We start from the raw sequence: 13,083 nt of genomic DNA, 5'->3' as shown, positions 1-13,083 counted from the left end.
TATTCCTAATAAACACAATATGAAAATAAGCCAGGTGGCCATCAGCGAGGAATGAACAATGTATTGCAATACTTCTGAGCAGTAAAAAGGAATGAACTGTTGATAGCATGAAAATATATTGAGAGAAATTACATGCAAAGAAGTACATGCTATGATTTCTCTTACATAAAATTATAGAAAATACAAATTATTCCAAATGACAAAGTAAATAAGTGGTTGCCTGGGCCCAGTGGGTGGGGAAGGAACATTTGAGGGTCATGAATATATATATTAAGTTGAATGTAGTGATGGTTTTCACAGGTGTTTACATATGTCGAAACTTATCAAATTATATATTTTAAATATGTGAAGTTCATTATATATCCTTTATGCCTCTAAATCTATTAAAAACTAAGTACTTCCATAGTGGAAAGTTAGTAGAATCATATTTAAAACTGAAAAATCAAGAATTAGAAATATTAGCATGTAGGTTAGGAATATGACTTTTAAATACTGAAAGAAGTAGCTAAAAGTTAAAAACTTTTTTTTTCTGAAGAAATTTACTTGGGGAGTGGGGTGGAAATGACATAAAGAACTTTTTTTTGTAAAAAGTCTTGAAAAGAAGTTTCCTTTCAGACTATGTGCATATATAACTTTAACAAAAAGAAATCCTGTATTTTAAAATGGATAAGGAAAGGAAACCATTTGTGGGACATGTGTATGCAGGTTCATTTATCTGTGTAATTAATTTACTATGTTAGGAATCAGGGTGATTTTGATTTATTCAGATTAGATATTAAACTTTGTTGAATTTTACTTGATAATTGAGTATTTTCCCCTTTGCTTTGCTATTAGAGAGCTATCAAAGTGGTAAAAACCCAAAATATTTATCCTGAAAGGCAGAACAAAACTATTCCTTCCTTTTAAAACTCATTTTGTAAAGATTAATTAAGCTTCTGTGTAGTTATTTTCTGTACTTTATTGATTCAGGATTACTTGTACTCTGTAAATGTGCTGAATTATTTACACATCATGGGCAGCTAATGCTAATTCAGAACATACCCAGTGGGACCTCAGAGCCCTGAAATGCTAAATGTAATCTGGGGATCAGTAACATTCCATTCATAAAATGTGTCACCCACAGGTTAATGGAAATAAACAATAGGAAAGACAATGGGTGGATTATGCAAATACACTGAAAAGATTTAAGCAGGGGGAGGGGACTATAAGAACCCAATTTGTGTTTTATTTAAACGTGGATTAAGATTTATGGTACACAAAATGATGAAAGATACTTTGCTAATTTGCTAATGCTCTAAAAGGCAACACTGCCCAGGAAACAAAACTATCAAAAATAAATTGGTGGTGGTTTTTATGCACGGGAGCAGAGGGAGGAGTGAGAGAATGCATCGAGGCAAGCGTAAGTGAAGGAAATTTTTGGCAGTAAATGAAACGATAAACACTGTTGTAAAGAAAAATTTGAGTGACTGGATTTATGACATTTTTTTTGCATTTATCTGAAACTAATAAAAGTTTCATAAAACTAAAACCCAGCCCTAATATAAATTTAACAACTGCTTTGTGAGAAATCAGTATTTAATCACTCTTTAATCACTCTTCAAAATTCACTCCTATAAAATAATTTGAATTTAAAATATACGTGCTTTTAAGGAAACCTGTTCAAATTGCCTTGTGAAAACAGTAATTTCATAGTGAGTTACATCTTAGAAGATGTGTTAACCAAGTCCCTGAATAATGGCAAAGGACGTGGAAATATACAAACTTCAAGTTACTAGTGTCAAGATTTCTAATACAGATCCAAGTGGCAGCCTGTGGACAGCTCAGCTGCCTGGAGCACTTGATCTTGGGGGGGGGGCAGTGGTTGGGGGGGCGAGGTGCTTTACTGAACTGATTCAACAAAGCGAGGAGCTCCAGCAGGATGAAGTGGCCCTGATGTTTTCTGCTCTTTAAGTGGAAAGTGGCCTGAAGAGGGACTCCCGTGTAAAGAGCCATAAATCTGTTACCACCATGTGTCAACGAACTTCCAAGGAGCCCACTCACTCCCCCAGCTTCTGACCCTGATTTCAGAATGCTAATGTAACCTGTCCTCCAGTTGTGGGGGTGAATTAGGAATACACAGGACTGGGAAGACTGAGGATGACCCACTCTGCTGGCAAACTGCAGAGTTCCCCAAGGTTTATGTGTTTTGTGTGGGGAGGTGCCACTGGCACAGAAGACAAAAAGGGAGAGCTGAAAGCCATTTTTTGTACTAGAAGTTATGACTGGTGGGGAAGGGGGGTGGTATTTCCATCTCAAGCCACACAAGTACAGGAGGAGATGGGCGAAGTCATTTTGTTGATGATAGGGCTTGATAACAACAAACCTTAAGAAATGTTTAGGGAATATGTTTTAATTATCTCTTTAATAGGACCTTTCTGAACATGTATCGTCAAAACTGTAGAACCTTTTCATCACAGTTGACAGCCTTACTGTTTAAAGAAATTTACAGCATGAACTAGGTAAACTTCTGCTGTTAAAATTTTTCCCAAATGGGCTGATGTTATTTTAACCAACCTTTCACTGTTCTTTAATAATGCCAAGTAATAGAAGAGGGAATTATTTAGCAGTCTTGGATATTAAATGTGTGACTTTTTTTGTTCCTCCTTTTGTTTTTAAAGATACTGTTTTCCCTTTGGACGACCTGAGGGTGCTCTAAAAGCTACGCTTTCATTACTCGAAAGGGTATGTTTGAACACTACTTTGTAAACACTATTTGCACTCTTAGTGGCTGTGTATTTTAGTTACTAACCCAGGCAGATAAGCCCATTCCTCGCAAGTGTGTTCCCTGAGGCTGTTGGTCACATTTCATCACTTTGTCATCTGCTTTTACTACACCTCCTCCTATTGACTATTTCTTCCTGTCCGAAACCTTTCTGAAGCCCACCCCGGCCATCCTGTGCCGAGTTGATGGCATCTTGGTAGTATTCATTTTCCCCACCTCTTTCTTTCCCTCATGAGATTTTCTAGTCAAGTATAATTATGTTTTTCAGACTTGATTGTTGTCTTTTATTACCACCCTCCCCCCCCCGACTTATTTGAACTTCTGTCATGTTTGTCATACCTATAAGAGTTTATCACTTAATATTTACAAACGTATCATGCCTTTCATTCTAAATCTCAGAATTCACTTCAACTTATGTTACTTTAAATGAATACACAAATGGAAGAAATTCATTTTCCCTCAACTAAATAGCAAACAAGGTTTTCATATCCATGCTAAAATAACTTACTAATGAAAATACATTCTTCACTCCTGTTTTTGTGGCAGACTAAATTTGAAAGGGAAGAATCATTTTGATATATTTATAAAACTATTTATATGCTGGGTGGATCCTAACAGTTAAGCAATGTGGACAATTCCTTTTCCTTATCAGTATTAGAAACAATTTCTAAGGATCATTTATAGCTCATGATTTGAATGTTCTGGTCCTGATTTATTGACTTCAAACACTTGGTCTTGCCCACTTTCCTGCCAAATGAATTCTAGGTTGTTTATTAGCACTTCTATTAAAAGCAAAAAGGGATTTCACGGATTTGAGCCCTTGGAAGATGAGGGCTAGAACTGATGAATGTAATGAGATCTTTGGATTATACATTGGTTTCCGCTGTATATCCCTGCCTTATTGTTCCCTGTGCATCGTGTGATAGAAATATTATTATAGTAGTGACCTGTTTTATTTGAATTTTTATAATAAAGCTGCATGTAACCTAGGCTTTTCAAAGTATTCATTTCATCCAGTTCATTAAGGTATCATAGAAAAGATAAAATCTTTACAGAGAGCTTTACTTTTGGAATGGCATCCCATCCTGGGGACCTAATACAACCTCTCTGTGTTCCGGTTTCCACGGTAGAGCCTCCGTCCTCCCCCCATCATGGAAGAGTTAGTAATAGCAGAGATGCTCTCACGCCCTGACAGGCGGCAGGATGAACAGTGACCTTTTTCCCAGTTATAGTCGCTAATCATGTCTCTTGCTGAACTGAGACAGAAATGGGAGGGCCACTTCTTCATTTTCACGTCTCTGTATTTATTGACATCTTAGAAAAAATAAATCTCCATGTGAACTCTTCATACTTATTATGCCTTGGAAGAAATGGAGAAGATACAGGAGACAAGCTGGGTCTCTCTTTCGCACTTGCGCCCTAACATTGCCCTTTGCCAGGAAAGGGGATACAGTTCCCTCCATTCCAAATTAAATACCCAGCTCCTGGATACTATGAACTATAACCCAATTTCATTCCTGGACTCGTCTCTGTAACAGACCATATACATTCTAATTTCAGCAGCTCTATTATTTAAAAGTGTACCACCAGGGGAAGGCCTGATAGTAAAGATCATTCTGCGTGTGGGACAAAATTAATATTAAATTTAAATCTTACTAATAATCACATTAAAAATAATAGTACACGTTAAAGCTTTTTTTTTTTTTTTTTTACTATGAGCCGAAGGGTTTTTCTGCCTATAAAGACTCTGATGTGTAGTTCTAATTAAAGTGCCAAATACGTGTAAAATATGTTAAAAATTTTTAATATGAAACTATGAAGAATAATTGAATTTGATGGGAAGGACGTTTTTCAGTGATAAAGTTTGCTGTTTTGAAAAGGAAACCTTGCCTGACAAAATTAAAATATGTTGTGAAAGACCACCAGTGCTTAAGTGGTTGAATAAATTTGAGATTATAAAATCCTTCGTGCCGAGGCTGATCAAAAGAGAATGAGGTAATAAAGCATGGATGTTTTCATGCTCTTTTGATGATTCTTTAAGGTGAAAGACTAATAGAATAGTAAGAATACTTACTGTTCTTGTCTTCTTTATACTCACGTTTTGCCATATATTTTATAATTTGAATATAAGCAAAACCAGAAAAGCTGCATTAAATATATGGAAAAATAGTTCTGGACTAATGGTATAATCAAAACTGACTGTAAGCAATTTTATCACTGAAAAAGTTTTAAGGAAAATTATCAATGAGTCATTATAAAAGTGCTTAAATACATAATATCTTGAATTCTGGATATGATTGCATTTTAGCCTTGCCAATAATAATACTTATAAAGGAAAAAAATATAAAAATACAGTTAAGAACTCAACAGAAAATAATCTGTTCTTTTTAATTTCAGAAAGTTTCTGTGTGTTTTAACACAGAAATGCCATTCATTTCACTAAAACAAAAGATTTTTTTCCCTCTCAGATCACAGGAATTAGTTTGTGAGAATTAGAGATCTTGATTTTTATAGAACTCAAAAACAGTGCTTGTTATTAATGGAACTTTGTTACTGTTTTCGTATATATCGCTCAAAAGATTTAAAGCATTTAAATTAGGGATGTGCAAGAGAAACTTTATTGCTTGTCCCAAGGACTATAATCCTGATCTGAAACAGCTGCTCTAACGGTGTCCTGGGCCCCTGGAGGAAAAGTGACAGTCCTCCCACTGAATGGTGGTTTGGCCTAGGGGAGGTTTTGATGTGCATAAATGAGGCTTAGACAGGAGGAGCCAAGATTGGAGGATTATGTTCTCAGTTGTGATGTGCCGACTCATTACTTTCCCTCAATGTTACCTAGGACCCCTTCCTGGTAATAGATATAGGACAATTTGTATAATTTGATTTTAGTATCTGTTTTATGCAATCTCTCCCTCTCTTCCTCTCTTTAGGTCTTAATGAAAGATATTGCCACTCCCATACCAGCAGAAGAGGTGAAAAAAGTGGTCAGAAAATGTCTCGAGAAAGCTGCCTTGATCAATTACACCAGACTCACAGAATATGCCAAAATAGAAGGTCAGTGCAGTGAGCAATTGCCGAAGTGGCAGTGAGAGCCAACAATGCCTATTAACTGAATTTTCTGTGAGAAGTTCTTTCCTTTCCTGAACAAACCTGTACCGTGGCAAAGGGAAATGTCTCATTAAAATCTCAGCTGGTGAACTGAAGAGCTTTTTCCTATTCATTGCTTTAATATGCCTCCTGGGACTCTGCTTGAATGAAAGACCCAGGATTCGTGCTTAAGTTGTCCTTTGTTCTTATTTTGAGTTTTCAGGGAACCAAAAGGTGTTTTCATGGGTTGTATTTTTTGACATTACCGTAAGTATGTCTAACATTTCAACTGTAGGTAGTGTCTTCTTTCCTGATCAGTAACAGTGTAGTATTACATAATTTTATTTTCTGTTCAACAGTGTTGCTCAGAGAAGGAGGAAACTTGTTGATTATGATGAGGGCCAAAATAAACTGACAGAATTCCCTGCAACTTCTCATTGCTTGCAATATATTAACACATTTGAATGATTACATCTCTTGAGAGGACTGCACTTTTTTTTTCCTCTTCCTTCAGATTTCACTCATTAAGATTACTGAGGTTTAAGATGCTTAGAAATAACTAAATTGAAATTTGTGGCAAAGACACAAAAATGGGCTTTATTCGACAATCCTTTGATATGATTAAAAATGATAGAAAGGGCCTCAAAGTTTTTGCTCCAATTATTCATAAAACTGGCTTGTGTCATCCATGTAGCATTCACTTAGGAAAAGTTTGCAAAGTTAAATGCGTATATCTAAAAATAAAGGAAAATCCTCTGTTAGAAAAATTTTAGTAACTTTTAGTATAAAATTGTACTGAATTATAAATTTGTTAATTATTGATGTGAAGATAGTTTTATCAAAAGTGGTACAATGAAAAAGATTGATTATAATTGGCTGTGTTATATCCTTTTTTTCTCTCCGAATCCGATCAAGCTTTCTAACAAGCATGCAATAACCAACCTCCTGAGTGATTAACAAAAAAGCCATCCCATCACTATAGCAACCAATATTATATCACGAGAGTAACAACATGAAACCTCCTTAGTTACCAGTTTAACATCATTAATTATGATATCATGTTGTGTTAAAGCAAAAGCAATGAATATTAGCTCATTTGGGGGAAGTGGAAGATAAACAGATTGGTTTTCACATCATGAATACTCATTCAAACAATCTTCGTGTTTTGAACATTGTGTGTTGTGAACATGGGTTGAAAGAATCGTTATAAAAATAGACCTATTAAAACCTTTCAAATCTAGTAAAGGGAAAAAAGTTTGTGCACAACTTGAATAAACACAGTATTGTTTTATTCAAGTGTTTAAACTCAATCCAAAAAAAAAAACCCTATGAGAATCCTTTTGTTCTTAACTGGCCATTCCAGTTAGTATTTTTGACCATTGTGCAAGAATACCGAAAACATAGGTTATTTCTATTTTCTAGTCCTAGAGTCCATTTTAACATGGACAAATAAAATTGTCCCAGCCATGGATAACTTTTGTTAATTAGTTAGACAAACGTGTTAACACTGGTGGTCAAAAGACATAGCTGTTCCTCTGGATCACACATGAAAACAAGTCTGTGTTAGAGAAAATCCTATTCTGGGACCAAATATATAGTGAGCAGGGAGCTCTCATAGCTCTTTCCTTTCTGGAGTCATCTGTCTCTTCTAGTCTACTGTGAGAATATTCTAGAAAATGGATCCTAGGAATCTAGGTGGGACTACTGAGCAGTCTCCATTTTCAGAAAAACAAAATGCATGCTTATTATATGAGAAAACGTCTATGCATTTCATTTTCTCCCTTCCTTCCCACCCCCTTTTGTGTGTGTTAAAAAATAAAGCGCTTTTTGCTTTATGCTCAGGATCAGACCAAGAACAAAATCAAATTTAAGTTAGATATAGGAAGTGGGCCACTTTTCTTTGCTTAATTGACTTTCTGCATTATGTGAGCAACGTGGGTAGAGTCTGCTTTTTTCCTAAATTGTCTTTTCTTATGTTTTAGGCCCAGCAGAAAAGGAAGCAGGTAATGGATGTTTGTGCATGCACGTGCTGTTGTTTCTATTGTGGCATGATGTTTGATATTGATGAATAGCTGTCTGCTTTTCAGGGCTCCTGTTAGATGACTTTGATTAAGATACTGAAAATACTTATATTTTGGGAGAACTATTGTTAATGCTCTGTAGGTAAAATACAGGCCGTTTATCTCTGTTAAAGTTCAGCAGCGTTTTTTATATGAACTCAAAGCCAAAACTCGGAGGCTTTATTAATGTTTTAAGCATGGACACTAATCTTATTTGGAAGCTGTAGCCAATATTTGGAGGGCTCTTACAGCTAGAGAAGAGGACCATCTCTCCTTTATCACTGCTGAAAAATAACACAGTGAAAAGCATAAATGCTATTAAATAAGAAGTAAGACGCTTTTAACTTTGAAAGTTGCTAATCAGAGGAATGAGCAGGGATTATGAAGTCCTAGTCTCAGGAAATTGCTAGGAAAGTGTTCTCCGGATCTCTGAATTTTTAAAGGTTTTTTTTACTTTTCTCTTATGCCACTTATCACAGTTGTAATTAATTTATGTGCTGTTATCTGTTTATCTTGTCTGTCTCTTCTTTAGCCCCTTGCCGGCAGGGTCTTTATGGACTGTGTTCACTGTTGCATCCCGGCACCCAGCCCTGCACCACTGGCCCCAAGTAGGCTCTCGGTGCTTTGGAGAGAGAGGAGACCTTAGCTAGTTAGTTCTGTGGGGCAAGAGCCCAGGGATGAACCTTTCTAGTCCGAGTTTCCCTGTCTCATTTAAAGCCTACATGCAGTGTTATAGACAAGTTTGGGTTGGTTTTAACTGAAGTCTTCGACTAAAGGGTTCTCTTTCTGTTTTCGTAATTCTTTCCATTCTGTTTCAGCATTTGACCCCAGAAAGTGTGAGGAACAAAACACTCTGAACCAGGAAAAGGGGAAAGAACACGATGACCACTAAAGTGCACTTTTGAGACTACCATCACTTCTTAAGACAGCCCATTGTAATAGCAACAGTCCTGTTCTCTTTAACAAACTTCTTCAAAATCTCTTAGGGCATTTCACCCACTGCAGTGTTCCTATAGTGAAAATAGGTTTTTATATAGTTGACACACAGGAAGTCTGGGGTTGTTAGGGCTTTCCCACTGGCACAGAGTAAATAAATCAGCCAGCTGGGACTTGCATCAGGTGTCCTGATCCCCAGCCTACCAAGGCTATGCTCCTTCCCCTGTGAAATATGAGGGAGTCACAGCACGTCTTCATGAAGGTTGAAGTGGAGGAACCATGTGGAGTTGCACACATTCCCATTAAAAAGAGGAGAGAACGAGAAAGTTGCTGTTCCTCACGTACCTCACTTCCAGACAGAAGCCTTCCCTTCACGCATTTCTGGCATCCATATGACTGTTCAACTCTAGCGGCTGATGATGCTAGGAAAAATACTTTCCTTAAAATTAAATTCTAAGAGGGGCACCCGGCTGGCTCGGTCAGTGGAACATGTGACTCTTGATCTCAGGGTTGTGAGTTTGAGCCCTACTTTGGGTGTAGAGATTACTTAAAAATCTTAAAAAAAAAAAAAAAAAAAGCCCAGATGGAAGAGAGAAAAAAAATCAGTGTATAGTCTAGATGATTTCAGTGGATTGAAGGGATAGTTAATCTCAGTTGAAGAATGTTGTGAAATAATAAAAGAGAGGTTTTTTTTAAAAAATGTAGTTCTATTTCTTTGGTTGCATTTGGTAGCAAGTTTAAGAGAGTTACCTAATGTTCTTGGGGGTGTAAATGACTCAAAATGAGAATGTCAGCTACATGTGTAAGAGCTCAAATGCTTCCAAGCAGTATTCTCTTGGGCATTATGATAATTTTCCTCAGTTAGTTTGTACCATGTAGACAAGAGTTGAATTCTGCCCAAGATTGGTCTTCATTTTGTCATCTGTTGACAGTTCCCTCAGAGGTTTTGTTTTTGTTTTTGTTTTATTTACTCTGCTTCATTAGTTCCTAAAACAACTCTAGAAAACAGATATTTCATAGAAGAGGTAACCAAGACTATAGAAAAAGTCCGTAACTTTCACAAAGGTGTGCTGTTGTTATTCAATTCAGCAGACATGAGATTTGTACCCGTGCCTCTCAGATATGGAGCGTGTTCTGTCCACTGGTTGCCCTGCCTCCGGGGCTGTCCGATTCTGAGGCACAGTGCAAGAGCCAAGGGGTCACTTTTTCCAAAAGTATAGATATTTACTTAATAGTAAGAGCAAACACTCATTAGTAGGAACTGTTTTAAGCACTTTGCATGTGTCCATTCGTCCTTTACAATAAATATTTCTATTACTGCTTTTTTAGGAAACTGAAGCAGAGAAGTCACTAGTCATACATCCAGAGACCACTAGGAAGCAGGAGATTAGAACACAGTGTCTCCCTTTCAAACTGTCATTTTATTTCCCTTGGTCTTTCTCCCTCCCTTTTCTTAGTGAGCCTGTGTAGTTAAGTTTGTACTCAGTTAAACTGCATGGGCATTTGAAAGGAGGTCTGGAGTGGTGTGGTTCATAGAATTATGATGAAAGCTGTAGATATAACTTAAAATTTTCTAGTAATCGCATTAAAGAGGTAAAAAGAAATGGAAAATTAATTTTAATAATAGTTTTTTAACCCAATATATCTAAAATATTCCTTTAAAGTATCTTCAGTATAGAAAACTGAGATATTTTACAATATTTTTTCATATGTAGTCCTTGAAATCTGGTGTGTATTTTTACTGGCATGTTTTGTCACCCCATTTCAAGTACTTGTTTACCACATGTGACTATGGCTGCGGAATTAATCGGACAGCACAGATCCCATGGTAAGGCTAGGAACTGACTCCAAAATCCGAAGCTTTTTGTTTTTACGCTCACATATCTCACAGCGTCAGGTGTTGAAAGGGTTTAAAATTTGCAACCTTGCCCCCCCCCCCCCCCGCCCATACGTCGCCTCTCTTTCCCTCCCCTATTTTATTTTTCTCTGCAGCACTTGTATTCTAGCACATGATATGGTTCATTCATCCTACTCTTGTCCTAGAGTGGTAGCTCCACCAGGGCAGGACTTTCGTGTTTTAGTAGCTGCTGTATCTCCAGTGTCTGAAAAAGGTGTCTGGCACATGTTTGGTACTCAATAAATATTTGTTGAATAAATGAATGAGTTTATGGCACAGAATGATCAAGCTGTTTATAGCAGAGAGAACATGTATAAACTGGCAAGCTGGCTTACAAAAGGTCATTCAGATCAATCACTAAATAATCAGAAATATGAGAGCAAAAACTAACCACTTAAAAATAACAAGATTGGAGGGGCACCTGGGTGGCTCCGTTAGTTAAGCATCCAAATTTGGCTTAGGTCATGATCTCGCAAGTGATGAGTGGGTGAGAGCCTGGCCTCGGGCTCTGTGACAGCTCAGAGCCTGGAGCCTGCTTCAGTTTCTCTGTCTCCCGCTCTCTCTGCCCCTCTCCGCCCTCTCCCGCTTATGCTCTCTCTCTCAAAAATAAACATACATTAAAAAAGTTTTTTTAAATAACAAGATTGGACAAATTAAACCAGAATTCCATGCTCTTACCATGGGTGTGGGACACTAACCCTGGATCACAGCAGCCAGAGGTGATGGAGAACAGTGGCGTTAACAGTAGTTAGCATTCTAACCTGTTTCAGTTGTTTCCATAATTCAACATATGCTCAGTTGGACTTCTAGTTCTCTTCCATCCTTGGGAATTCTTGCCATTCTCCATCGGCAGCACGTATTTGCAGAAAAAAGGAATTTTACAACTTTGTAATAAATGAAATAAACGACCTCTCTCTAAATGTCTTCTTTCCTTCATAGGATATCTTTGCATTTGTTTCATGAGAACAGAGTTCATTTTGAGAACTTAATATTTCTACAAGGCATTTTTTTTAATTTTAAGAAATATCTGAGAGCTACACGGTTGCAAAAATCAACTGGTGCTCTTCCTCGATTTAATTTTATCACTACTGTGCATTTAACAATAAGATCCTTTTTACAGTATTTATAGTCTAGGGTTCAAAAAGGTACTGCAACTTCATCTTCCTATTTGTGTCTTTTTTTTTAATTTAAATCACATACCTTTTTGATGCAAACTAGCTCTTTTTAAAGGAGAATCAATTCCTTACTTCAGGGAGTTTCTTATAGACAAGAACAGCAGTCTAGTAACAGTCCCTGATATCTCCTGAAAACTACATATCATATGAGGGCTTATGATAAAAGAGAGAGACGGCTCATTAGAGCTTGCCTTGACCTGAGATCTTTTGCATAGACTTGGTAGCTAGGCTTATTGTGAATCTCAAAACATGGAGGTGCCCTAAACAAAAGGTAGCATGGAATGAACAGGCAAGAGCTTTGTGCACTGAGGATCTGTCTGGGCCCTTTGGTTGCCAGGTTCCCAGGTCTAACCCCCAAGTGCTCTCATTTTCAAAGTCTCGGTTGAACAGGTAGAGATGCTTTCCCAGAGGGCCACACTGCTTGCTTGCTTTGAGAGAAGTTGCACTTTGGCAGGCCTTACGTCATTAGGATGTGTTTGCCATCTGGGTGGCATTTTAATTTAGCGCTCCACTGTCAAGAGTATAGCGATAAATAATAAATAAAATCCATTCTTAAGTGCATGTGTGTGTAGAAGTTGAGTAGATCAAAAGCATACTTGATGAAAATATTTTTTTGTCAGTGAATAATTTCTTACTAATATTTCTAGGATAACATAACCATTTTCTCTCATAAAAGCTATATTTTCTTATAAATTTGATTTTAAAAACTGTGAATATTATATGTTATGATGAATACAGGTTACTGATATCTCTAAATAATAGTCCTGAAATTTTGCATTCCCATTAGAATTGACAGTACTCTGCAGGAAGTGATCTGTGTATTAGAAGAAACCATTCTCACCTTAAAAACTATAAAGCAAAGTTGAAGAATTAAAGAATTTTTTTGTAGCCTTTGTTAGCGTGGCTTGGATAGTAGGACTTTGGCACGAAAACCTTTATGACCATTTGTGCTTCTGAGTCACCTGATGACTTACAGACAAATTGAAAAATGTAATTTCTGACTCTAAAAGAGAATATCTTATTGTTGTCTTCAAAATGTTTGAGAAAATTAAATCTATAAAGAGCTTTTAGTTTAAAATTTTTTTTAATGTTTATTTTTGAGACAGAGAGAGACAGAGAATGAATGGGGGAGGGGAAGAGAGAGAGGGGGACACAGAATTGGAAGCA

The 13,083-nt window shown here is 36.9% G+C and overlaps 1 protein-coding gene across 21 annotated transcripts in view; it reads left to right on the top strand.

The window, feature by feature from the left end:
• CADPS2 (calcium dependent secretion activator 2) overlaps positions 1–13,083 on the top strand; it is a 547,933-nt gene that overhangs the window by 423,837 nt on the left and 111,013 nt on the right. For 14 of the 21 annotated variants that reach the window (XM_045495466.1, XM_045495463.1, XM_045495456.1 and 11 more), the window contains 3 exons: positions 2,658–2,721; positions 5,692–5,815; positions 7,831–7,851. In XM_045495466.1, the coding sequence (XP_045351422.1) occupies positions 2,658–2,721; positions 5,692–5,815; positions 7,831–7,851 (209 nt within the window). The remainder of the gene's footprint in view (positions 1–2,657; positions 2,722–5,691; positions 5,816–7,830; positions 7,852–13,083) is intronic. The other 7 variants (XM_045495470.1, XM_045495468.1, XM_045495459.1 and 4 more) reach the window with 1 other exon arrangement.

This window comes from Leopardus geoffroyi, chromosome A2 (genome assembly GCF_018350155.1).
Source record: "Leopardus geoffroyi isolate Oge1 chromosome A2, O.geoffroyi_Oge1_pat1.0, whole genome shotgun sequence".
In the NCBI taxonomy this organism is placed as follows: domain Eukaryota; kingdom Metazoa; phylum Chordata; class Mammalia; order Carnivora; family Felidae; genus Leopardus; species Leopardus geoffroyi.
The sequence above is the reverse complement of the archived record's forward strand: the minus strand, read 5'-3'. Positions and strand labels throughout refer to the sequence as shown.